The following is a 26,520-nucleotide window of genomic DNA, read 5'->3' on the forward strand; positions in this document are numbered from 1 at the left end:
GTTTCCACTTTTTTACTATTAGAAACCATGGTCTCCTGTATGCCCTGGGCACATGCGTGAAATTTCTCCATGGCTGACTCCTAGAAGTAGAAATGCTTGCTCATAGGGTATGCACATTCGCAACTGATCTCTGTTGTGACAAATTGCTCTCCAAAGTGATTTTATCGATGTATATACTTCTCCCAACTAGTGAGAGACAGGACTCAGGACATGAGTCTAGTGAGACATGAGTTGTTTCCCAATACTTGGTTTTGTCATTTTTACTAACTTTAGTCCATCTAGTAGGTGTTAATGGCATCTCCCTGTGGCTTTAATTTGTGCTTCCCTGATTACAATTGAAGTGGAGCATTGGCTCATGTTTTGTCCCCCCTGCCCCATTCAGGTTTCTTCTTGGGTAAATGGCCTGTTTGTATCGGGACCTCTCCCCCCACTCCGTTTCCCCCTTAATTAGTTGCTGCTTCTTTACTCATTTCTTTCAAACTGTTGAAATACCACGTATTCTGGATACTAATCTTTTGGTGTTTTTATGGGTTGTTAATCACTTCTATCAGTGTGGGCCTTACTTTCTCCTTTCCTTATGGTTTCTTTTGCCAGACACCACAAAGTAAGATGTTTTCTCTTTCGCTTTAAAGAAACTTTCTAGGAAAAAATGTAGATAAACCCTGGCCTTTTGATATACAGCTCTAAAAGACCATGCTAAAGAGTTTGCAGAGAGAATTATGATTAGCTTGGCATTTCATAAATGGAGTCCAGATGAGACATTCCCTGAGAACACAGAAATGTTTCCTTATACTACAAAATTCAAACTCCTGAGAACAGACGTGCAGATGATTTGAAAGCACAGAACATCTCTTGGACCAGGAAGAGTCTTGAGCATTGGAACAGTATCTCCCTCCCATCACAGTTAGGCCATAGTGGGGATCATGGTGGGCTGGATCCAATAGGTCTTCTTGGCCCAATGACAGTAAACATTATTAAATAACACAACTGAGAGTCAGCGTACCAGCCAGGTTAGAAGGGCAGCCCTTGCCGAGTTCAGTGTCTGGCTCTACCACTTACTATATAACCTTGGACAAGCTCTCTTCCTTCTACTGAGAAATTGCTTCCTTCTACTCTTCCTTCTACTTTTTATTTTTTTTTTCTATGAGAAAATGACTTCTCCTGTTTTTCCTTACTTCCTTCTATTCTTCCTTCTACTGAGAGATTATTTAATAAGAGTTAGGAGTACCTAACTCATAGTGTTGTTATGAGGACTAAACAAGCTAATAAATATATACCTGGCCAGGAAGAAACATTCAATATATGTTATCCAAATACTCAAATGTCAAAATGGAATGGCCATAAGCTGAAGGTAAACATTGGAACTAGGAAGAGAGGCAGTGGAAGCTGGTCTGGAAGCAAGCGAGGTGGGAGGGAGGCGGGGAGTAACTCATGAAGGGTAATTCAACTTCAGCTTTCATGAATAAGAGCACTGCCCAGGACAAGAGCGGTAACAGACCGATCATGGGCTCATCAGAGCCATGCTTTGGAAGTTGAATAAGCAGAAGAGGACAGTGAGGGTACCTTGCAGGATACCAGGAAGAGTTGGGAGAATGAGATTACGTAGCCTTACAGCAAAAGACAGAAGGAAAGATATTACAGCAAAAATGTGTGTGTGTAGTTCCAGAGAGCAAGCTAAAAGGATCGGTGAAGGATGGGAGTTGCAAGAGGCACATCTCCATCTCACCAGATCATGAGAGAGGGTGTCTAATAATTACAGATCTCAAATGAAATAGAGAGCTGGTGACTTACTTGTTAATCGAAGCATTTCAATATAGTATGGATCCCCAGCAGGCTGGGAAGGTAGCCAAGTATTTTCAGCATTTAATAAAGTTTGGATGAGATGTCCTTTAGATCCTGTTAATAGAAATTTTGGATCTTGCAGAACATTCACTGCATCAGCGGCTGGCAAGTAGGGGCCACCTGCAGTTCAGCTGTGCCTTCAGATACTAAAACAGTAATGCCCTCAGGGCAACTCAGGTGCATGTCTGGGGGCTGCTGCTTGATGTATGGTTGGCAGTCCCCAAGCAGTTTCCCTCATTCTTCTTTTGTGGTGAATTTGACCTGTGTCTCTTGCTCAGCACGTAGTAGGCATTTTTATTGCTAGAGAGATTGCTTTTAGGAGCTTTGTGACATTCATGTTAGGTGCTTAGGTCTCTATGCTTTCTTATAGACCCCTGGTTTTGCTCAGTAATCAGAGCGGCTAACTGGGTCACCACACTGCATTCTGAAATGGCAACAAGGCACTAAACCTGGCTCAGTAGCATGAACTCATGTGGGAATAGTAATCACTCTAATGGGTTATATTTTCCAATTTTATCCAATGGCAAACTTCTGGGCCAAGAGATTTTAATGCCTTCCATTAATACCACTGGAAGTGCTGCTACAGGCCCTTTCCTGTTACAGACATTTCCTTTCTACAGTTCCTGCCTCTTCTCGTGTTCTATTACTTATTAAGACTTTCTAGTACCCAGTCTCCCACCTCTGCTTTGTTCCTTTCCTGTACACAGCAGCACCTCTTTCTCTTCCTCAATTCAACTTTTGCTGTTTTCCTACTTTCTCTTTAAAGTGCCTTTCTCACAATTTAGTGCGGTGTTCTCTTGTATGTCCCGACCTGTCAGAAGCAGAAATGCCGTAAATTGTTTATACTCACAAGAAAAACACTGTTTCCTCTATATTAAAAACAACTTTCAGCTGGTTGCAAAGGGAACTGATGAGGTTTGCATGCATGTTCATATTCAGTTCCCCTTTGTGGCCAGTTAGTCTTGAAAAACATTGGAACACACAGGTCAGCTCGTGTTGGGGACGGTTGCAGAGGTCCAAATATATGTGGCAACTAGTGCAAGGAATCAGCTCAGTAAGTGAATGTGGGTCTCATGCTCTGATAGTTTCCATTTATGATCTTGCAAATAAAGAAATCTTGAGTAGTGAGTACAAACCAGCATGCTGGTGGTGGTGGTGGGGGGAGCTACCAAAGGGTGAGCTAGATTAATTGTCATTCCACGTCCTTCTAGGCTTTAGTATTGGAGAAGTCAATGAATTTATCCAGCTTTCAGGATCACACTAGCAGAAACAGACTTTTCTTCTAGTCTTACTAAAAAGCTAGAATCTATTCTGGAAATAGATACTTAAAAAAAAAAAGATTTTATTTATTTATTTGAGAGAGAGACAGTGAGAGAGAGCATGAGAGGGGAAAAGGTCAGAGGGAGAAGCAGACTCCCCTTGGAGCTGGGAGCCTGATGTGGGACTTGATCCTGGGACTCTGGGATCATGACCTGAGTGGAAGGCAGTTGCTTAACCAACTGAACCACCCAGGTGCCCAGATTCACGATACTTTTGATGCACTTCGTAATATAAGAAATAATCAAAACAAAACAACAGCTCCAGGACCCAAGTGGGACAGAGTGGGCAGCTCTCACAAAGTAAACTCAACTTTTCTTTTTTGAAATATTGCCCAAGAAGCCATGAACTCCCAGGTACACATACTATATTAATCCCCAAGGAAAGAGCCAATGCAAAGGCACTTCCAGGGAAAGATATAGAAAATTAGTTAAAACGTTACCACTGCAAGCACATTAAAAAATGTGGTAGATTAAAATTCTCCACAGCTCCTCCCATTCAGAGGTGGAGTCTTTTGCCCACCTCTTGAATCTGGGCAGATATGTGACTTGCTCTGACTGATAAAAGGTGGTGGACATTGCAGGACATTTGAGCAAAACCTTCAGAGGCCTTGCAGCTTCCAGTTTTGCCCTCTCAGAAGCCGAGACCATCACATTAGAAATAAAGCCAATAAAAAGATCACATGGAAACAGACGCTCGGCCTGCATAACCATCCCAGCTGGGGCTCCAGACACAAGAGTGAGGCCATCTTGGACTACCCAGTCTCAGCTATGCTGCCAGATGACTAAGAAGCTACATAGCTGCACAGATGATCCCAGGTAAGAATGACAGAAGAACTGCCCAGCTGAGCCCAGAACAAATTGCAGAATCGAGAGTTGTCCTAAGCCACCAAGTCTGGGGGTGTGAAGAGATAAATGATGCACATAAAATATAAACAAAAAGTGTGCGTACTATTTCTAAAAAGGCAACAATGAATAATAGCGATTTCACTAACAAGAGAGACAACGCCTTGAATTCTTTTATTTGAAAGCTGTGTGTGAGAGGAAGAGAGAAAGAGACAACTATTTTCCAAACCACTGCAGGGTGGGGAATGGCAGGGTTATTAAAGATTTTTTTAAAAGATTTATCTATTTATTTATTTGACAGAGATCACAAGTAGGCAGAAAGGCAGGCAGAGAGAGAGGGGGGAAGCATGTTCCCTGCTGAGCAGAGAGCCAGATGTGGGGCTCAATCCCAGGACCCTGGGATCATGACCTGAGCCGAAGGCAGAGGCTTTAACCTGCTGAGCCATCCAGGCGCCCCAGGGTTATTAAAGATTTAAACCACCCATGTGTTCTCCGAGATAACAACAAACATATGCTCCCCACTGATGGAAAGAAGGGAATAACGAGGCAACAGGTTAGGGGGTTTCTTAAATGAAAGGATCTTCGGAGTCTGAGGAAGGACTAAAGGGGACACAACAGGGACTCTACTGTCTTCATTAGCTGATATAGGCTTTAAATCACATTTATTAATAGGCAAGTTTTCACTACAAGCCTTTCAGTATTCTTTGACTTTTGAAATTATGTCCTTGAATCACTGTGATTAGGAGAAAAGCTAAATAAAACTAGAAGATATGACTACAACTTTCACATACTAAAATGTCAGACTTTCTTTTTTACTGCTCAGGTGATTGAAGTTGTGTTTTACAAAGGCAACTCTTGTGATAATCACTGGTACAAAACAAAAAAGTCCCCAGAGGACATATCCTGTTAAAGGCAGATGACTGGTACTGGCTTTTCATCTTTAGGATGAAATCGTTAAGGAAATCGGGGTGAAATCGTGAAAGGAATCCTCGCCCACACAATTACTGTTACTCTCTCACGTTTAAAGTGTTTTTCAGCTAGTTAAATGACATTTATCATTCTGTTAGAACTTAAAAAAAAAAAACACAACTTTTAAATGGTTTTAAGTTTCTGGCTGGAAAACAGAGCAACGCCAGCAGCTTCTACTTCAGCCTTTCATTGGGAGAGGTTTACCCAGGGCTGGTAATACACTGCCCTCTGCTGGCCACAGCGCTGCCAAAAGAACGAGCTGCAGACTTTGCAGCGAACACCAAACTGCGGCGGTTTTTCTCTTTTCCAGTTTTCTCTACCAGCTATTTCCAGAGGTCGTCACTCCGTAGGACTTAGGTTTCCTGGCCTCAATGCTTTACGTTGTTTATTAAAACAGCATATTTTAGGCTGGTTTTTGATGGAGGACAGGGAAGAAGAGAAAATCTGGTAATATTAGAAGCTATGCCACAGATGGCACTATTTGAGAATGATCTCAACACCAAGACTTGTTTAGAGTGCCGCCTTCAAGTGACCACTTCAAATCTAATTTATCTGCATCCATCAGCACAAGAACTGACTTAGGTGAGGATCATCCGTGACTGCTAAAATCAATGGACTGAAAGGGAAACAATACATAGTCTCAAAATAGAACCCTCTGATTACTTACCAGCTACGGATGGAAAAAGGCACCTCTACAATGGGGAGATGGCAGGAGTTCATAAACTTCCAGACTGAAAACTGCAGACAGGTATATAAGTGAGATATGTTTTTGGTCACTGGGGATACTGGGTCACCTTACCCAACACCATCAACCAGACTCTGGCAGCAGCCAAGAATATGGGCTCTGAAGTCACACTGCCTGGGTCCAGTTCTAAGCCCTACTCTATGGCAGTTCTACTAGCAGCGGCAAGTTATTTCTCTTCTGTGGGCCTAAATCTCATCTAGAAACTGGTAGTTAGGATGGCATTTAGCTCAGAGATGGTTTAAAAACCGATTGAATATATATAGGAAGCACTTCAGTAGCTGCCATTTATAAGCTTCCTAATAAACATGGTTCTCAGGCAAGCTTGTTACTTCAGTACTTGGGGCTCTTAAGAGAAAATCAACCCAGACACTCAGATACAGGCAGTAAGACAGGTACTTAACTGCCCCTCGCCTTCCCTTCACATACCTGTTTTGTCCCTTGAATAAGGACATGGAGCAGGGGACTTAACCTCAACACAACAGTATCTAGATATCCAAAGGAAATGATTGGTAATAAACTGGCCAGGAAACCTTGGTCTTGGGAAGAAAGGGACACTGCGGGTTCCAGGGAACGGATATAGGATGCCTTTTTGGTTCTCGAAATCTCACTGCAGTCTGATGTGTTGTTTCCCAGGGCAGAGGTGTAGGGATGTATCTTGTACCTGGGGCAATATTTTTATTTTTATTTTTAGAATTCTATCATCAAAGGTTTCATTTTCAGAAAATTTTATACTTTTTCCTTTTCAAAGAACCTTTTTTAAAAAGGTTTGAGAGAGAGAGAGAAAAAGAAAGAGAGCAGGGAGAGGGGCAGACGGAGAAGCAGAGTCCTCATTGAGCAGGGATCCCAATGTGGGGCTCAACCCCAGGACTCCCAAATCATGACCTGAGTCAAAGTCAGATGCTTAACTGACTGAGCCACCCAGGAGCCCTTCAAAGAACCTTTAAAAAAAAACGGTAGGTTCTGAAGCAGGATATGAATTAAACTTAACTGACTCAAAGATGTTGAAATTTAAAATCTGACTGTCCTCAAAAAGATTTTTGCCTCATCTAATCCAATGCTGAAGTTTCTTCCCTTCCCCAAACCTATTTCCCATCTGCTTCCCTCTGCCGCCTCAGAGGGCATTCCAGTTCTTACGGCCGCCACCGAGACTGCTACAGTGTTATTGTGGTATGCGATTCTAGAAGACCACGTCTATCCGGTGCACACAAACCTATATGAAGAGACAAAGCCAAAGGCGAAGCATAATGAAACTTTGATTAGTAGGTCCCTCTACGTTTTGTCAGTGGACCTTCCTTATGGAGCTAATCAGTTTTCTGCACGATGATAAACTTTCAAACTCTGGACTATAATTTCTGCTGTTTTAAAAATAGTTCTTGAGGGAGATACTCCCACGATATACTGAGAAATCAGCTCTTCCTAGTAGAAGTTCTTAAAACCCTGATTAAGGGTGGGACGGCCTGAAATACAGCTGCTCGAGCAGCAGCAAGAGCCTGCGAGCGGTGCCGTGGGGACGGGGCTGTGGCTAGACACCACATCCTGAAGGGAGCAGGGGGCTCAGCGAGCCTTGAACAAACCACAGCTTTGAGTCAAAGGTCTGTGTTTCACTCCTCAAGGTGACCACTGTCTCGGGTATGCACTGAACTGGATAAAAGGCTTCCACTGCCCCCCCTTTTGGAGAACCACTTATCTTTTGAATGTGCTGTTCAAACACAGACTGTGTGAGGCCTATCTGCTCTGCCTGCACACCAGCCTCCCGATGGCCCGAACTGCAGACTGGTCAGGAAGAGTACTCAAAAAGGTGAACCACAGCTAGTGTGGACACCAGCCTAAAATAATTGTGTAGCTGGAGCAATGAGGTGCAGGTATGAATGATGTGTCTTAGGTGTCCTTTGCATTCTGGCTCTGATGGAAGGTGGTGAGGGACCCTACTCCTGACCCCTATAATCCCTGTAAGTCAGGAGAAGTCTCGTGCACCCTTGCTGTATACAGCTCACCACAGACTGTCAAAATAAATTACCACCTGCCTGCCCTCTGAACCATTCTTACTGAATGACTCCAAATGGGTTCTGGGAACAGAGTGAAACATTCCCTTGACACACACACAAACACACACACATGCGTGTGCGTGTATCTCGAAAGCAGGAAACTTAACACAAGGCAGGGCTTGTATTCTGGGGGAACTACTCTAACACCTTGAGAAGTAAATCATAAGGGTCTGAGCAGAACACCCAGGGGATCAGCATTTGGCAGATGATGTAGGAAAGAATTAGAAGTGTTGGATAAGGGCATTTGCACTTGGATAACAGAACCGGAACCTTGCAGAGGGTGTGGATGGGAAAGATTTATGAGAAACCAAAGAGAAAGACCGGTGGCTTGAGTGAGAAAAGTCCAAGGGGCCACGTGTACACAGCACTTGTAATCCTTGAAATTTCCACCTGACAAGTTGTATTTTCGCTAATTTTGTATGCTCTGACATTTATGCTTTTCGACCAATTGTAGTAGTTCTTAGAAAAACATAAATTAGAAAATTCCTTATATTTCAGTTAAGGAATTCAAAAATTGCCTCAATCAAAAAGAATTTATACTGCTATCGATGAGATAGAACTTAGCTTAAAGTTCAAAGCTTTCAATGATTAGAAAATTGGACTTGATTTTTCCCATGGTCAATTCTGCTACCTTAGAGCATAGGATGGGAAGCCCTGTTTGAACAAAGTAAAAAGTATTCAAAACTTGACCCCAGTTTACTTACCATAAGTACTACTGAGTACAACTAACTGACCCCTGAGAAAGGCCAGTAATTTCTGCTTTCAACAGCAGAGGAAGAGATTGAAAAAAAATAATATATGCTTTCAAGTTCATTTACTTGTTGTGTTGCCTTGGGCACACAATTTAACCTCTTTGAAACTCAATTTCCTTCCATGTGAAATGGAACCTCTACCACCCATTGTTCGAGTTCTTACATGTAAAATGCTCTGCCCAGTCCCTACATAGCACAGAATTATAGCTTAGCATGTGTTCCCTTTCCTTCTAGCTCCTTTGGCCTTCCAGAACAACTATGATTCACTGTTTTCTCCTCTTTCTAATTTGTAGAGCATCTTCTCTATCACACATCACACTATATATTTTTTTAAAGATTTTATTTATTTATCTGACAGAGAGAGAGATCACAGGTAGGCAGAGAGAGAGGGGGAAGCAGGCTCCCTGCAGAGCAGAGAGCCCGATGTGGGGCTTGATCTCAAGATCCTGGGATCATAACCTGAGCTGAAGGCAGAGGCTTAACCCAATGAGCCATCCAGGTGCCCCCACACATCACATTATTAATCTGAATTCTTGGCTTGCTTGTGGAATCACTCCTGAATTTCTGGAAACCCTATGTTAGCCTATGGCTAATACACTTCTGTGACTTCCACACAGCACTAGAAACATACTAGGAACTTCAATAAATACTCATTAAATGAATTGCACTGGGGGCGCCTGGGTGGCTCAGTGGGTTAAAGCCTCTGCCTTCGGCTCAGGTTATAGTCCTGGGGTCCTGGGATTGAGTCCTGCGTTGAGCTCTCTACTCAGCAGGGAGCCTGCTTCCCTTCCTCTCTCTCTGCCTGCCTCTCTGCCTACTTGTGATCTCTGTCTGTCACATAAATAAATAAAATCTTTAAAAAAAATAAATGAACTGCACTGTTTAATACAGAGCACTAAAAATCAAGAGACAGGAAGAAATGACAGAATGTACACCAATCCAGGCATTCTTGCTTGATAAATGATCAGCTGCCTGACAGTCATTTTAAGAGGTACTTTTGACTTTTCCCTAGTCCAATGGTTGACTGACATCTTGTGGTAGCCAGCTTCCAAGATGGCTCCCAATGATCACCATCTCCTGCTATCTACCTCTTCATATTGAATCACTGCTGGCTCTGTGTGACCAAGAAAATACTGCAGAAGTGACAGTGCTGACTTCAGAGGCTAGATTAAACAAACAAACAAAAAAGATACTGCACCTATGGTCTTGTTTTGAGTCACTTGCTGTGTGTGTGTGTGTGTATGTAAGCCACTCATCATGTTGTGAGGACAGATGGCTGCATGATCTTAGGCAATTTATGTGACCTTTCTGAAGTTGTTTTCCTCATCTTTAAATTGAATATATTTTGTACTATTTATTTCACAGTGTATTGTGAAGATGAAATAAGACAAAACACAGACCAGGATGCCTGGCACATAATAAGCTTTCATTAAGTGTGGCTACTACTGGTGGTGGTGGGAGAAGCTACAGGAATTGACTGGATGTGAGATGTGAAGGAAAGAGAGGAAGCAGGATAATTCCTAGGTTTTTGACTTGAATAACGAGAAAGTGATGCTGTCATTTACTGAGTCTGGGGACAATGGAGGAAAGGTAGGGGAGGGCAAGAGTGGTCTCTCTCTCTCTTTTTTTGACTACAGGGGCTTAAGGCTCAAAGTGGTAATATTAAAATGATCTCTCAATCACTTATAAACAGCATTCCACTTCCATTCTTCTCTAAATTAGTTCAAACGGGTTTTTGTTCTAAGTAATTCCTTCCTGGGACATGAGAAATTGATGAAGTAAAAATAATAGGAATTCCAGAGAGGCCAAATTACTGTGCAGTCCATGGCCATACAACCCTGGACGAGTCACGGTCCTTAATGAAATAATGGCAAGCATGACAAAGATGAACAGCAGCAGAACCACTTAAGTAGTTCTCACTTTTGTTTTACAGAGAACAATTATGCAAACAGTAGGGAGGACTTAAGCAATCAACACGAAAAAAGATACACATTGGGGGTTATGAGAAATGGCAAGGTCCTTCTATTAATTTTAAATGCAGATTCACTGATAACTGAAGTGCTCAAGTTTGATGAAATTAGATTTCTGTTCCCATTCTCTGACTCCCTCCGGGTGGTTTCACTACACAAGGGAGGGTAGTGTGTGACGCAAGTCTGGCTCCTCAGCTGTACCCTGAGCTTTCAGTTAGTTACTAGTTCGTAGGCTCATTACACGATACTATATATAAAACTGGATTCTTTATAGCATGATGTAACTATTCATTATATCCGAGGAGTATTTGGTCTTCAGATTCTGGCACTTTCTGGGATTCCCCAAAGCCTTTATGAAATGCTCCAAACCATGGACACTAATCTGAATCTGAATGGGGGCTCAGAGGGCAGTTGGAAGTAGAATGGGTTAGTTCACTTGGTAACCTAGTTGGGACCCAAACTCGAGTGCAGTCTGTATTTACTTACAGTGTGCTACGCTGGGTCTCACTTCTTGCCTTTTCAAAAAAAAAAAAAAAAAAAAACAAAGACTATTTATTTTTGTGGAGGAGGGGGCAAGCACTAGTGGGTGGGAGGGGCAGAGGAAGCAGACTCCCCACTAAGCAGGAAGCCTGATGTGGGACTCGACCCCAGGACCCTGAAATCATGACCTGAACAGAAGGCAGACATTGAACCGACTGAGCCACCCTCAGATCAGGTGCCCTGGATCTCATTCACTTCTTTATCCTTAAAATGAAGGGTTTGTATCCATAGATGATCATGAAGTTCTATTCCAGCTCTGTGATATCTGATTTCAGTAAGCCGCTACTGGTAAGAAAATTTTGGGTTTGTTTCCTCTTATTCTTGATAAAGATGAACTGCAAATGAACTATCGACAAGTGATTTTACAGACAAGTTTATACTAATATTTTCTTGGGTGAGTATGAAGTGGTTCCCTCTACCACTGTGATGTATGAAACTAGCTATGGGGACTAAACCTTTGAACTTAACTTCAGCCAAGCATGTTAATATAAAGCTCCTTGAGGTAGAGCTGGTTCATAAAATAATCATAAGGAAGTACAATATATATATTGTCCACCAACTTCCTCCCACCACAGAAATAGAGAAATGAGGGGTTTTTTTTGAGAGGTAGTTGCTACATTTACCATAACTATTCAATTTCTTCAATACTGTTTAATTTCCTTTTTCCCCTCACTGTAGTTGGTGTCATGCAAGAATCTGGTCGCACTGACTAGAACTGAAAGATACTGGATGGTCGGAGAATTTTAAGTCTGAAATTTTGCATCCCTGTCCTGAACAGAGCCTTGATTGGTGTAAACTACTTGTGCAGGTAAGACTGATCACTTACTTGTAGCTTAAAAGTTAACTCTGTAAAAACTCTAACAGGACTAAAATGTTTAAATTTTGATAGCTGATCATTAGAGTCTTTTCCCCTCCTTTTTGTTTGGAAACATCTGCTAGTGTGAAATAGCAAAGCGAGGTGACAGTAATAGGCAGCGGCAGATGCTGTCTGAGGTGGGCTAGTTTGAAACAAGGGGAATACGATCTGTGAATACAGAAGCACTATTACCTTTTCAGATTTTAGTATATAACGCATTATCTACACAAGGCAAGGGCAGTGTTTTTCTTTACTATAACCATAAAAGGAAGTTCCATTTCTTTCTTGCCTTTTAAAAAAAAGATTTTATTTATTTATTTGACCGAGAAGAGAGAGAGAGAGAGAACACACACAGGGCCAGAGGCAGAGGGAGAAGCAGGCTCCCCACTGAGCAAGGAGCCAGATTCGGAGCTCAATCCCTAGGATCATGACCTGAGCTGAAGGCAGACACTTAACTGACTGAGCCACCAGGCACCCTGGAAGCTCCATTTGTTATAAAAAGATCTACTTGGATTGAATCAATTGTTCTCAGGAAATAACTGGCTTATTTCACTCTCTATCTGACTGGTTTTAAATCAGTATGGATCAGGCTTTATATATTTACAACTGACAGTGCACTAATTGCAACCAGATTCCAATCTGCTGGGCTGTACTGCATTCAGACACATACTCCCTCTGAAGCATCTGGACTGTTTTCTAAATAAAAATTGCAAAGAAATAAAATGATAGAAACTGGTAGACATTAGTAAAGGGTCTCCATACTGGAAGCTAGAGGCACTGTACAGACCCTCATGCTTTCAAAGTCCTTGTGTGGGGATTGCTTGGTTTAAAAAATTACTTAAGGGGCACTTGGGTGGCTCAGTGGGTTAAAGCCTCTGCCTTTGGCTCAGGTCATGATCTCAGGGTCCTGCCCCGGAGCCCTGGAGCCCCGCATCAGGCTCCCTGCTCAGCGGGGAGCCTGCTTCCCTTCCTTTCTCTCTGCCTGCCTCTCTGCCTACTTGTGATCTCTGTCTGTCAAATAAATAAATAAAATATTTCAAAAAATAAAAAACAAAAAAATAAATTACTTAAAAATTCCAACAGCATATTTGGGGAAAACCCCTCCCTATTTCTGTAATCCATGATGCAAAACTTAAAACTGTGACTCTGAAGAGGGGCAGAGTGAAAGAGCTCAGAGGGGCTGGGGACATATATGAAGGTAGATCCATGGCAACATTTTTTGTTTTTATCAAAAGACCGAATGTGATTTAAAAAAAGGTTTAAAGAATCTCCACTCTAAATTTTTATGAAAGAGAATGTGGTACCTAGAAAGCTATGGTGATAAACACAGAGAAATGTGGCACATTCTGAATAAAGCTCATGATTCTTACTTGACCTGAATCCAATAACTTGTAATTCACACCTTAAAGAAATAAGGAATGAACAAAATAATGAAAGAGAGTTTGTATGTGACTCTTCAACATTTCCGGTGTACCATCTTATGCAAGAAAGATAAAAGAAAAAGATTTAAAAATAAGACATGGGGCACCTGGCTAACTAAGTCGGAAGAGCACGTGACACCTGATCTCGGGATCCTAGGTTCGAGCCTCATGTTGGGTGTAGATTATTACAAAAAAAAAATAAACTTAAAAACAAAAAATAAAACATAAAAAACCAAAAAAACCATGCCTGTATTTATGCTGTGATTAAAATGTCTTCTAAAAAAATCATATTCTCTGAAAACACAAGGTACTAAAATTATACACAAAGACACATGAGGGCACTCTAACCAACAAGCATAGCAACTACAGTTTTGACACAGAATTTAAAGTAAACTTTAAAAAAAAACTGAAGTATGGTAGTTTAACATTAAATATTTGAAATAGGAAATTTCTGATGTCTTGGTAAAGACCTTGGGATTTTGATGTCTATCCTTGGTCACTATACTTGCCTTCTGTTTGATTCAGGATCTTGTCTGAGTATTTGTGTAGAATTAAGTTTACTTCTGAAATGCAAAATGACACTATTCTAAGGGTATTAGATTACAGAGGGTGCTTTAGCCTCATCCTGGAGAGAAGCCATTTTGAAAAGCGTTTATTAAGGTGGTAATTAAAAGTCTTAAGTAGTAGAGTGGCCACAAAATACTTTTGTAATACTTTCCTTTGGCCAGTATGTATTGCTTGCATGTGCTTTAAAATAGTTAAATTACCTTTCTAGGAAAAAAAAAATCAAAGAATGATAAATCTCAGGTCTTTAACTATTTGTATCAAATTTCATTTTTTAGACAAAGGTACTGTCCACCATCAAGTCTTACTTGTAGTTCCACTGGACAACCGTGATTAGAAAAGGTGAGAAAGCATCTATATCCTCTCTTTCTACCCAATACATTTACATTACTATTTTATTTCATCCAATGGTTTTAAAAAACTATTCAGTTTAAATACCATCTATAATTTTAACATTAAATATCTGCCATTCTGTTCTAGCTCCTGAGACAAAATTCCAAGAAAATCTGATATAAATGAGCAACAATTCAACATGTATTCAACCATCCAGGATCTCTTCCCTGGCTTTGCCGATCATTTACACCTTCCTCTGCATCATTGGTCTCTTTGGAAATTCTCTCTCTCAATGGCTATTTTTAACAAAGATAGGCAAGAAAACATCAACGCACATCTACCTAGCACATCTTGTGACTGCAAACTTACTTGTGTGCAGTGCTATGCCTTTCATGGGTATCTATTTCCTAAAAGGTTCTCAATGGGAGTATCGATCTGCACAATGCACAGTGGTCAATTTTTTGGGAACTCTATCCATGCATGTAAGTATGTTCGTTAGCCTCTTAATTTTAAGTTGGATTGCCATAAGCCGCTATGCTACCTTAATGAAAAAGGACTCAGTACAAGAGACTACTTCATGCTACGAGAAAGTATTTTATGGCCATTTACTGAAAAAATTTCGCCAGCCCAACTTTGCTAGAAAACTGTGTGTTTACATATGGGGAGTTGTACTAGGCATAATTATGCCAGTTATCATATACTACTCAGTTGTAGAGGCTACAGAAGGAGAGGAGAACGTGTGCTATAACCGGCAGACGGAACTAGGAGCCATGATCTCGCAGACCGCGGGCCTCATTGGAACCACATTTATGGGATTTTCCTTTTTAGTCGTACTAACATCATATTACTCTTTTGTCAGCCATCTGAGAAAAATAAGGACCTGTACATCCATTATGGAGAAAGATCTGACTTACAGTTCTGTGAAAAGGCACCTTTTGGTCATCCAGATTCTACTAATAGTTTGCTTCCTTCCATACAGCATTTTTAAACCCATTTTTTATGTTCTACACCAAAATCAGAACTGTCAGCGACTGAATTATTTAATTGAAATTAAAAATGTCCTCACCTGTCTTGCATCAGCTAGAAGTAGCACAGACCCGATCATATTTCTTTTTTTAGATAAAACGTTCAAAAAGACACTATATAATCTCTTTACAAAATCGGAATCCCCACATATACAAGCCTATAGTTGACTTCTGAATAGAAAACACCACCAAACAGAAAAGTGTTTATATGGCTACTAGGGATATTGAACTACATGATCAACAGGTCACAGCTTGCTTGAAAGCAGGCAGTAGGAAAACCTCTTCGGTTTTAGAAATAATCATAAAATTCATTTTACAGCTCTACTAATACTGCAAGTTGAGTTGGCAGAGCCTCTCAGAGGCAAAAGTCAAACATACTAAAAGGATCTCACTGCATATGAAAGCAAAAGACCATCTTCTCTTTAAATGCAACTGTGTATGCTTTTCTTTAAAACACAACAGGTCATGACTGCAGGATAAAGCAGCAAATGGTTTTCTGCTTTCTAGTAGTTGCAGTGTAAGGGCTCATCTATGGGTAGTGTTTTTTGGTAACTTTAAAAATGAGTAAAAGAAAAAAAGTGAATCAGAAATTATGTTGCTCAAGTCCTATCCAGATGTATGAATAGCAGAGTGTAAAAATCCAAGGTTTTATAAAGGCATTATCTTGTATCATCTGCTTATGTTACTGTGAGAAGCAATATTCATTGATTCCCATATTTATTAAGCCAGTGTTTTTATAAATATATTTGAATATTTGGATTAAGTTTGGTCAAAATAAAGAGCGAATATGATGTCATTACATGCCTATCTTCATCACATCTTGTAAATTTCCCTCTGTATTCAATATAAATAATGTAGTTAATGACAAATGGTATCTGGCATGCATAGATGTCCAATTAATTTTTGTGCAAATAAATGAATGAATAGTAAGGGCAGTATAATAGTATTGTTGTTGAGAGATTGGTCTCGAGTTAGATTCCCTGGGTTCGATCCTAGCTGAAGCTCTTATTTAGCCAGAGAATTCTCAGTAAACTACTTAACCTCTTAAAGTGTTAATTTCATCATTTGCAGAATGGAAAAATACTATGTAATTCATAGGTACTATTATTAAATCAGATGATGTTACTATTCTGAGTAGCTGTCATTCACTAAGCTTTTGCTATGTGCCAGACACTCTGCTTATATGCTTTGCATGTATTTTAATCATCACCACCACAAAGGATGCCAATTTGCTGATGAAAAACCTGAAGTGCATAGATAAGTCACCTCAATTTTCCCCAGTACCTAAATAAATATTTAAACAGTAAGCATTTCTCGGTCATTTCTTTCTTTCATGTAGTCTCGTCAGCAAGATAAACGATGGGAACTATACTCTGTGCTATACACAGTCTAATTAAAAAAGCATTTTTTCATGTGTTTTATTTTCCCAAAAAGATCATAAGCGCCCTCTGAGCTGTACTCAGCTTTCAATTTCTACACCCACAGTACTTGCATTATCTGCTCAGATAAGAGCCAGACAAAAACAGTTAAATGAAACTGAAGTTGAATAAATGTTAATGGTAACCTCTTACTTCCTCAGAGACTGCTCAGACTCATTTATTCACTTCGTGGTCATTTCTTCAGTGCTCAGAAAGAAGTGTAAAATAAGTTCACATAGCACTTCCAAGCCTTTAATCTCATAGCATGTTTTGTTCCTGAATTAAAAATGTAGAAACAATACACTTGTAAGATTCCCCAAGAGCCATGTGTTCAATGTCAACAGAAGTTTTTCTAACACATCTGCATAATTTTCATTAAAAAAGAATAGAAAACAAACAGGAAATATCCCCCCCCTTTTAGTGCAATGCTTAACTGAGAGAAGAAAATGTTCAGAAAAACAGATGAAAAAAAATGCATGTTGGCTTCAAATGTTTACAGGGTACATCTATTCTTTTATAGCAGTGATTTGATCTCTGGCAGATTAATTTGCGGACACAAAGGCAGACCTGAGAACTCTAGGTTGATTCCCTAAGTGCTGGCTGTAAGCAGAGGTGTCCAATCATTGCTTTCATTTTACATAAGTGATACAGTATTAAATCTCATCATATGTATATATGGATGTGTGTGTGTGTGTGTGTGTGTATCTGTACCTCCTCTAAAGATCATTATTAAAACCTCACTTTGCCTTGCCACAATTTTAAGTAAAAGATATGAAATATTATCAAAGTAGAGTTTCCTACATTTAAAGAAGAGGAAAAGAGGTATGCAATTTCTCTTTAAGTTACTCATTCTGATAGAAAATTCCCATTTTAATTCTCTGTCCTGAGCTTATTATCACCATGCTCATCTTCACACCACCGATACTTTCCTGAACAGGTAATTGTAAAACATGTAGAGTTTTTTTGTGTAATCAACAAATTGACCATTTAATGTCGTGGTAAATATTTTAGAGGAAATACTACTTTCTAAATTACTCTACCTTTAAAGTGTGGATTTCAGAAAAACTGTGCTCAAAAAACTTTCATTGTAATATTTGACACACTATGTCATGTTGTATGTTAGATTAGTTTCAGGTGCACAACATAGTTGATTCGACAATTCTATACATTATTCAGTGCTCATCACGGTAAGTGTAGCCACCATCTGTGACCGTATAACATTACTACAATATTATTGGCTGTATTCCCTACATTGCACTTCCCATCTCCATGACTAGTTTCTTTTATAACAACTGGAAGTTTGTGCCTCTTAACCCCCTTCACCTGTTTCACCCATTCCTTCACTCCCCTGCCCTCTGGCAACCATTTGTTTGAGAAAAACAAGATTTTTAATGCGTGGGTTACAGCCAAACAAAATTGTAGGAGCCCCAAATGTCAGCCTGTTGGCCAAACAAGCTTCACTACAGAAAACAGGCACAAGTATTTGTTTTCCCTTTTTTTAAAAAAAGATTTTATTTATTTAATTGACAGACAGAGATCTACCTGTCAGTAGGCAGAGAGGCAGGCAGAGAGAGGAGGAAGCAGGCTCCCCGCTGAGCAGAGAGCCTGATGTGGGGCTCAATCCCAGGACCCTGAGATCATGACCTGAGCCGAAGGCAGAGGCTTTAACCCACTGAGCCACCCAGGCACCCCTGTTTTTCCTTTTATCCTTTCCACATACACACTCCCATTAAGGTGGCTTTCAAACTACTCATTGGGAATACAACCATTAAGAAGAGATGATCAGGGCGCCTGGGTGGCTCAGTGGGTTAAGCCTCTGCCTTCCGCTCAGGTCATGATTTCAGGGTCCTGGGATCAAGGCCTGCATCAGGCTCTCTGCTCAGTGAGGACCCTGCTTCTCCCTCTCTCTTTGCCTGTCTTTCTGCCTACTTGTGACCTCTCTCTCTGTCAAATAAATAAATAAAATCTTAAAAAAAAAAAAGAATTGATGAGCAAACTTATGGATAGACTACTCAACCTGGAAGAGCTTCTATTTCCTGCAGGGTGGGAGGGAAGATGTCAATCTTCTTTATTTGGTAAGGACTCTCCCAGCCCATCCCTGGCCTTGCGGGCTGCAGAGTGGGGGTTGTCAGGAACAAATATGGGAAGAAGACAAGCTGAAAGGAAATCTGGCTTGGCAAACTGCAAAAGCATCACAGAGGGACACTGGTAATTTGCTAAGCATTTCAACCCTACTGCCTAATGCCATGGATCTTCCTCTGACTGCCCCCAAATTCAAATTGAATTGATACTGGTGGGAAGAGTTAACTACAGCTAGAAAGGTTTTCTACCTGACAGGAGAAAATGCTTTGGCCATATCATACGTGCTTGCTGCCCTGGCTCACAAGGACAGCAGCGGTTAAAGAATTCACATCTAATAAACAAAAGACACAGACATTCTTTTTTTTTTTTTTTTTTTTTAAGTAATCTCTACTCCCAACACAGGGCTTGAACTCATGACCTCAAGATCAAGAGCTGCATGCTCCCCTGACCATGTCAGGCCGGCGCTCCTCCTCATTCTTTTCTTTCTAAATCAAGGAGATGATTTCTTTTTGGAAGGGTGGGGTGGGAGAAGAGAAGCGTGGCAGTTAGAAACACAAGACAAATTTTAGATCTTATAATTCATGACGTTTTTCTAAGTAGAATTATTAAAATCCCACATTCAAGCTAACCATGCATTATGTTCAATCTTGCTAAAGTAATGCAGAGGATGAATCAGTGTACATCTTATAATAAAGAATAAACCCCCCCCACATTTTCATTTTAATGAGAATTTCAATTTCTTGATACAATATGAGGGACTTCTGGGAAGTTGCAGTAAGAGACATAGAAGAAATGTCAGCAACCAAGCGCAATAGGGGAAGAAATACTGTATGATATCCATATGCCATAGCAACTAGTGTAATGTGATGAACACCTGTTTATCAAGTCTGGCCCTCTGCAGGTGAAAGGGGAACTGAGAACAGAAGGGGACCAAAAAGCAGCCAGGCGTGTTCACCACTTAGGAGGAAAACCATTTCAAGGAAGCGCAGGCAGAAAAGCTTGGGTGGAGGCTTTTGGCTGAGTGTCTATGACTGTCTGGCTCTGGGGTTTTGCACAGTTCTGAGAACTCGACACCAAGCCCCCAAACCTCCTGGGCACAGGTCCTACTCAGAACAGAAAGTAACTGTGCGCATGGCCATCTGCATTTAGAGAAGCGGTGTAACTTCAACTTCAGCTATTAAAACTGGATGTCAGTAGGTCAGAGCCACAGAAAGGTCTAAGAATGCTTCGTCTCTCCACGCCCAGGTGACATAGGGTAAAGCTGTCTCCGGGAGTTGGGGGGCAACAAGAAAAACCCAGTGACTCTTAATGCTTAATAGAGCCAATGAAGGCAGGCAAGGAGCCAGACTTTGCATTTACCTTGGCAACTGTACTATTTCTTTCTAGAGTTCTTTTAATTTCGGGGTGAGAGAAGAAATGAGAAAGATGTGAAACATAATGAAAGTTTTCGTATCCTCTCACAAGAAAATGAGGAATAAAAGGGAAGAGGACAGAAAAAAGACACGCATGCCTTAATTAATGCCTGTGGGGAGGTGAAGCAGGAACAATGTAGTATTATACAGTGGGTCTGAACCAGGGGAGACTTTTGTGCCCCAGGGGGCATTTGGCAATGACTGGAGACATTTCTGATTGTCACAACTAAGGGGAAATACTATTGCTATGTAGTGAGTAGAGGCAGTAATACACAGGACAGCCTCCCACAAGAAAGTACCTGACTCAAAATGTCACTAGTGTGGGACACATGGGAGTTGGGAGAAACCTGTACTATGAAGATATGCTTCCCTGAATTTCAAAGTGTTACACAATTGCCTTTTATGCAATTTATGCTTCTCCAAAGCAAGTTCCTGCTGCAGGTCATGAGGTACCATATATCCAAATCTAACTTTGATATGACCAAACATTTTTAGACTCAATTATAATGATTTCAAAAAGAAATGCCTATCAAGTTAAGAAAAAACATTACTAATTAATAAAATGCCAGGACCTCTGGAAAAATCTAATACTTTGGGATCGGTGCACAGGTTATGAGAGAGAAGGAAAGAAAGGGAGAGAACATGAGAATATTCTTGGCAGGATGAAAGAGATGATTAAGTAAATTCTTCTAAAAGGAATACAACATGGCAATGTTTTTGTATTTTCTTCAGTTAAGCGTAAGGGAAGAAAACTTTGACAAAAACAAACTACAGAAACCAAAACCTATACAGAAATCTACACACAGGCCAGTCACTGAATATAGGCTATCTGAACGTGATGAAAAGCTAACAGGCTGCTTTATTAGCCAACATTAACAACACGTCAAATAGAAATTTGAAATTATTGGCCATGTGAGATGTACTGTTACTGAAGTTTTATAATGACCACAACATTGGAAAACTCCTGTGGCAAGGTCCTGAATAAAACTACTTTGGGTTACCTGAGTTACTAAAGTTATATTAGCAAACCCTGTTGACCCAACCTTCAGAATATAGCTGGAATCTACATTTTTACTCCCTCACTGCTACCACTAGAGACCAGCTAGGCAGGACCATCTTCTGTTTCCCTGCTTCCACCTGTAAGCCCCTAGTTCAATGTATCATCAACAAAGCAATGTACTGCTGTTACTGTGGAAAGTCAGATCACAGTGTGTTCAAAACCCTCCGGGGAATCCCCATTTCTCTCAGAGTAGAAGTCAAACCCCTCCCCTCCTTTCCTCTCTAATCTCATCTACCTATCCACTCTCCTTACGGCTCAATTCACCCCAGCCCCACTGGCCTCTTTGCTATTCTGCAATTAAGTCTGTTATGCTCCTGCTTTAGTGCCTTCACACTAGCTCTTCCTTCTCCCCAGCCCGTTCTTCCTTTGCGTATCAGTCAGCCCACCTTCTCTCCTCCTGTGAGTACTTGCTCAGATGTCATCTTTTCAATGTGGTTTTCTCTGACCACCCTGTTTAAAACTGCAACCCCTTCTCTAAGCAGTCCGTACCCTTTGGCCACTCTGTTTCCCCTGCAGTCCCTTTCACATCTTAACCTATTATGTAGTTGACTTATTTATGCTTTGGTTAGCGTTGGTCTCCCTGAATTAGAAAGCCAGCTTATTCCACGGAGGCAGTGACACTGTTTTGTTCATTGATAGAGCTCTGGTTCTTAGACGACTGCCTCACCCCCTTCCCCCGAAAGCACTTGATACATAGTTTTGGATGAATGTCTTAATAAAAATTTACCCAAATTCATAATTACTGATTAGCTAAATGTGAGTATTCCATTTACCCATATAAAACATATCGATTTCAGGCACTGAAATATAACGAATGTCAACATTAGTGTGTGCTCTCTGTTGAGTGCACTTGCCAACTGGATGATGGTACCTTTTCAGGTGGTTTCTTATTTGCAGTTTCAGAATTACTTCTATCTTCACTTCCTCAACATGTTTCTGGGTGCTTCCTCAAACTTATTTGGCATGTGCCTTAGGGATAATAAACTAATAAAATCTCATGCAAAACTAATTCTGAGCCTTTCCTTGAAAAGCCTCTTGTCTTCATGTAACTTCCCTATGACTCAAGACCAGGCTCAAACATGACCTCTGTGAAGTTTCTCGGGCTCTGTCTTTTAATGTTATTTCCCACCCTCTACCTTGGACAATAATTATTTGTTTTGTTTGTCTGTAAAGATGGCCACAGATAAATTCCTAATGTTGCCCCTCCAACCAGAAGACACAATCTATTTTTCCTCCTCTTGAATCCACGCTAGTCTTGTAATCTATTGACCAACATAATGCAGAGAACACGACACTGTCAACTTCCGGCCTAGGTGTCAAGAGACCTGGCAATTTCCACCTTTGCTTGTTTGGAGCCCTGAGACACCGTCCTGCTGGAGACGGGGCCCCATGAAGACAGAGAGAGAGGGAAGAAGGAGGGAGGGAGGAATACCCTGAATGAGAGACTACAAAAAGGGCCCAGCAAGCTCCTAGCTGTTCTGGTCATTTCAGTGGACATGCCACAAGACTGAAGCCCATGTGGGTACTAGCCATGCTGCCTCAGCCCATATTCTATCAACAGAATCGAGCCGTCCCCATCAAGCTCTGCCCAAAATTATAGAATTGTAAGCAAATAAAAAGCAGTTGTTGTCTGAAGTCCCCAAGTTCAGTTATGTGTTGATCTGCAGCTGTCGGTAACAGATACACTGCCTCATCTCCCTACTGAGACCATCATAATATCTCTAGGGTTCCAAGCACAGCATTGTGCATCAAGTACACACTCAAATATTTGTTGAATACATCGATCAGAAGGTAAATAAGAAGCTGAAGCACAATATTCAAATATAGCTACTTCGGGATTTTATTTGGTTTTGGATGATTGTATCAAATACCATGACTAATCAAAAGCTGACTGTATTTTTATTTTTTAAATATTTTATATATTTTTTATAAACATATAATCTATTATTAGCCCCAAGTGTACAGGCCTGTGAATCGCCAGGTTTACACACTTCACAGCACTCACCATAGCACATACCCTCCCCAATGTCTATAACCCCACCACCCTCTCCCTATCTCCCTCCCCCCAGCAACCCTCAGTTGTTGAGATTAAGAGTCTTTTATGGTTTCTCTCCCCCCCATCCCATCTTGTTTCATTTATTCTTTTCCTACCTCCCAACCCCCCACGTTGCATCTCCACTTTCTCACATCAGGGAGATCATATGATAGTTGTCTTTCTTCGATTGACTTATTTCACTAAACATAATATCCTCTAGTTCCATCCACGTTGTCGCAAATGGCAAGATTTCATTTCTTTTGATGGCTGCATAGTATTCCACTGTATATATATACCACTTCTTCTTTATCCATTCATCTGTTGATGGACATCTAGGTTCTTTCCATAGTTTGGCTATTATGGACATTGCTGCTATAAACATTTGGGTGTACGTGCCCTTTTGGATCACTACGTTTGTATCTTTAGGGTAAATACCCAATAGTGCAATTGCTGGGTCATAGGGCAGTTCTATTTTCAACATTTTGAGGAACCTCCATGCTGTTTTCCAGAGTGGTTGTACCAGCTTGCATTCCCACCAACAGTATAGGAGGGTTCCCCTTTCTCCACATCCTCGCCAGCATCTGTCATTTCCTGACTTGTTAATTTTAGCCATTCTGACTGGTGTGAGGTGGTATTTCACTGTGGTTTTGATTTGTATTTCCCTGATGCCGAGTGATGTGGAGCACTTTTTCATGTGTCTGTTGGCCATCTGGATGTCTTCTTTGCAGAAATATCTGTTCATATCCTCAGCCCATTTCTTGATTGGATTATTTGTTCTTTAAGTTTGATAAGTTCTTTACAGATTTTGGACACTAGCCCCTTATCTGATATGTCATTTCTGAATATCTTCTCCCATTCTGTCAGTTGTCTTTTGGTTTTGTCTATTATTATTACTATTATTGAAAGTATTACAGTACAGTATGTTGTCAGTCATTACTTACTATATGATGTTCATATACTCTTCAAGAACAGAATTCAAAAACTGTCTCTTGAGCAAAAGTGTTTCTAAAGCAGTGCTATTATATGAACTAAAAATCTGTTTATACATTTTATGTTTTCAAAGTGTCATTTTTATCATCTATTTTATGATATATATGAGGAGATATACTTTACTGTTTATATCTGCATTTTCTTCTATTAATTAAATGTAGAAGAGTAAGACAGCCTGTTACTATCATTGACAATTTCCCTCCTTTAACTTTTTTACACTTGTTATTCTCTTTATTTGTGTAACTGAAAAATACTTTTTTATAAAAGTGCTACGTATCCATTGGGTTCTTCAGTGCTGAGTACTGATAATAAGACTCTCCTTTTCCTATCACATTTGTAAAGAGTAAGATTTTTACAACTAAAGTGTATTCTGTACATTTCTCCAATGATTTTGTTTTTCATTTGCTATGGTAACATTCCACTAGACTGTTTTGGAATTGCTCATGCTTTACTCAGCTTATTTATTATTATTATTATTTACATTCAGTTAGCCATTGTATAGTACATTAGTTTCTGATGTAGTGTTCAACGATTCATAACTTGCATGTAACACCCAATTCTCATCACAACACATGCCTTCCTTAGTACCCATTACCCAGTTACTCCATTTCCCCATTCCCCCGCCCCTCTGAAACCCTCAGTTTATTTAATGATTCATCTCCCTCTCTGATTCTCTCTCTTCAGATTTCCCTTCCTTCCCTTATGGTTTTATCTCAGCTTATAACCACAATAATTTAGTTAAAATTTCCCAAACGTTCTAGAAAATTTAACTAAACTCTACTAAATTTCTTAACCATTAAAATATAGTGAAGAGGCCAGGACTCTGATAATACGTTTTGAGGGAAGGAGAGCCCCATGTCTGTAGATGCTGTGTGTTAGAGAGAGGCCAGTGACAAAATACCAGAGACAGAAAGGGGACAATAGGGCTAGGGAGACCCCAGGGGTTCTTAGCTATTGGAGGCCTTGGAAGGGGCTGGGCATCAGGAGGAAGGCCCACTGTTTCACTTTCTGGTCTGCCTCCATGTTCTGCCTGACACCATTATGAGCCAGGAGCTGACAGTTCTCATGAACTTAATACTGGGAAGAAATAGGCAGAAAGACCGAATAATGGTAGTAGGCATATTCCTAAGGGTGCAAAACTGTATTACATTTTTATTTATGATTTCAGACTATGTTAAAGAACTATGTGCAAAAAATGCTGATTATTATGTATGCAACATTATGAAAATATAAGCATATAATTAACTTTTACTATATAAACCAAATAACCAATATAAACCAATTCCCCCCCCCAATTAACTTAGGATAGGATTATTATTTGGTTCTTCCTACTTGTTGGATTTTTCATTTCTCTCTTAAACACATAATGGCAAAAGAGGAATAACAATTTTAGAATACATGTACATTTTAATAAGAATAAGGAAACTGAAATGATAAAAGTGTTCCTGTTAAGAATGAGTACGACTCTTCAAATATGAAGTAGTTAAAAAAATAAAGTAGTTAAATAAATGTTAATTTGGAAGTAAAATTAACCTTAAGGTGCTCTCTATAAGAATATTAAAGAAACACTTCTGATCATTATCACTTTTATCAGTTTCTCTTCATAAACATTAAAGTTAGTGATAAAATATGGTTTCACTTATTTGTAGAGCATAACAAATAACATGGAGGACATGGGGAGATGGAGAGGAGAAGGGAGTTGAGGGAAGTTGGAAGGGGAGGTGAACCATGAGACTATGGACTCTGAAAAACAACCTGAGGGGTTTGAAGCAGCGGGCGGTGGGAAGTTGGGGGGAACCAGGTGGTGGGTATTAGGGAGGGCACGGATTACATGGAGCACCGGGTGTGGTGCAAAAACATGAATACTGTTACTCTGAAAAGAAATAAAAAAAAAAAGTTAGTGATAAAAATGACTTACCTTCACATCCCTGTGAATTATGTTATTATCATGACAATAGCGTAGAGCTTCCAGTATCTGTCTCATGTAATGACTGTAGAAAAACAAAAGAAATCTAAAACTGTAATAAAAATTTTTTATTTTTAAAACTTAATATACAGTGTCCCTAGTTTGTAACTCCCATCTTCATACTCACTGCCCATGGACACTTCTCATTTGAGCAGACAAGTCTGGTGAAATGTGAGGCTTAATAATGAAAAAGTTGGCAGACCCATGAGTTTATAAGCTTCATGAAGAAATATTGTGTTCTGTATTTTCTAAGATAACCAAACCAAAAGAATTTCACAGTTCATAAGTAAAATAGCTCGGCAAAAGAAAAATTCAAGCTGAAAACATGGGGCG

At 40.2% G+C, this 26,520-nt stretch overlaps 2 protein-coding genes across 15 annotated transcripts in view; one reads left to right on the forward strand and one right to left on the reverse strand.

Moving 5' to 3' along the window:
* Positions 1-26,520, reverse strand: part of CASK (calcium/calmodulin dependent serine protein kinase) — a 362,863-nt gene that overhangs the window by 157,664 nt on the left and 178,679 nt on the right. For all 13 annotated transcript variants that reach the window (XM_013057510.2, XM_004754920.2, XM_045089473.1 and 10 more), the window contains exon 5: positions 26,140-26,212. In XM_013057510.2, coding sequence (XP_012912964.1) covers positions 26,140-26,212 — 73 coding nt within the window. The remainder of the gene's footprint in view (positions 1-26,139; positions 26,213-26,520) is intronic.
* GPR82 (G protein-coupled receptor 82) lies at positions 3,709-16,531 on the forward strand. Of its 2 annotated transcripts, XM_013057517.2 has the most exons (4): positions 3,709-3,977; positions 11,704-11,833; positions 14,145-14,208; positions 14,347-16,531. In XM_013057517.2, exon 4 carries the CDS (start codon positions 14,382-14,384, stop codon positions 15,390-15,392), a length of 1,011 nt encoding a protein of 336 aa, XP_012912971.1. In that variant the 5' UTR covers positions 3,709-3,977; positions 11,704-11,833; positions 14,145-14,208; positions 14,347-14,381; the 3' UTR covers positions 15,393-16,531. The 2 variants fall into 2 exon arrangements, with proteins under 2 accessions (XP_012912971.1, XP_004754974.1); XM_004754917.3 differs by lacking the exon at positions 3,709-3,977 and having other exon boundaries at positions 11,142-11,833.

This window comes from Mustela putorius, unplaced genomic scaffold, assembly GCF_011764305.1.
Source record: "Mustela putorius furo isolate JIRA1106 unplaced genomic scaffold, ASM1176430v1.1 tig00003836_pilon_pilon_pilon, whole genome shotgun sequence".
In the NCBI taxonomy this organism is placed as follows: Eukaryota; Metazoa; Chordata; class Mammalia; order Carnivora; family Mustelidae; genus Mustela; species Mustela putorius.

Coding starts and splice junctions, on each gene's coding strand:
- GPR82 (XM_013057517.2), top strand. CDS start 14,382: ATGAGCAACAATTCAACATGTATTCAACCATCCAGGATCTCTTCCCTG.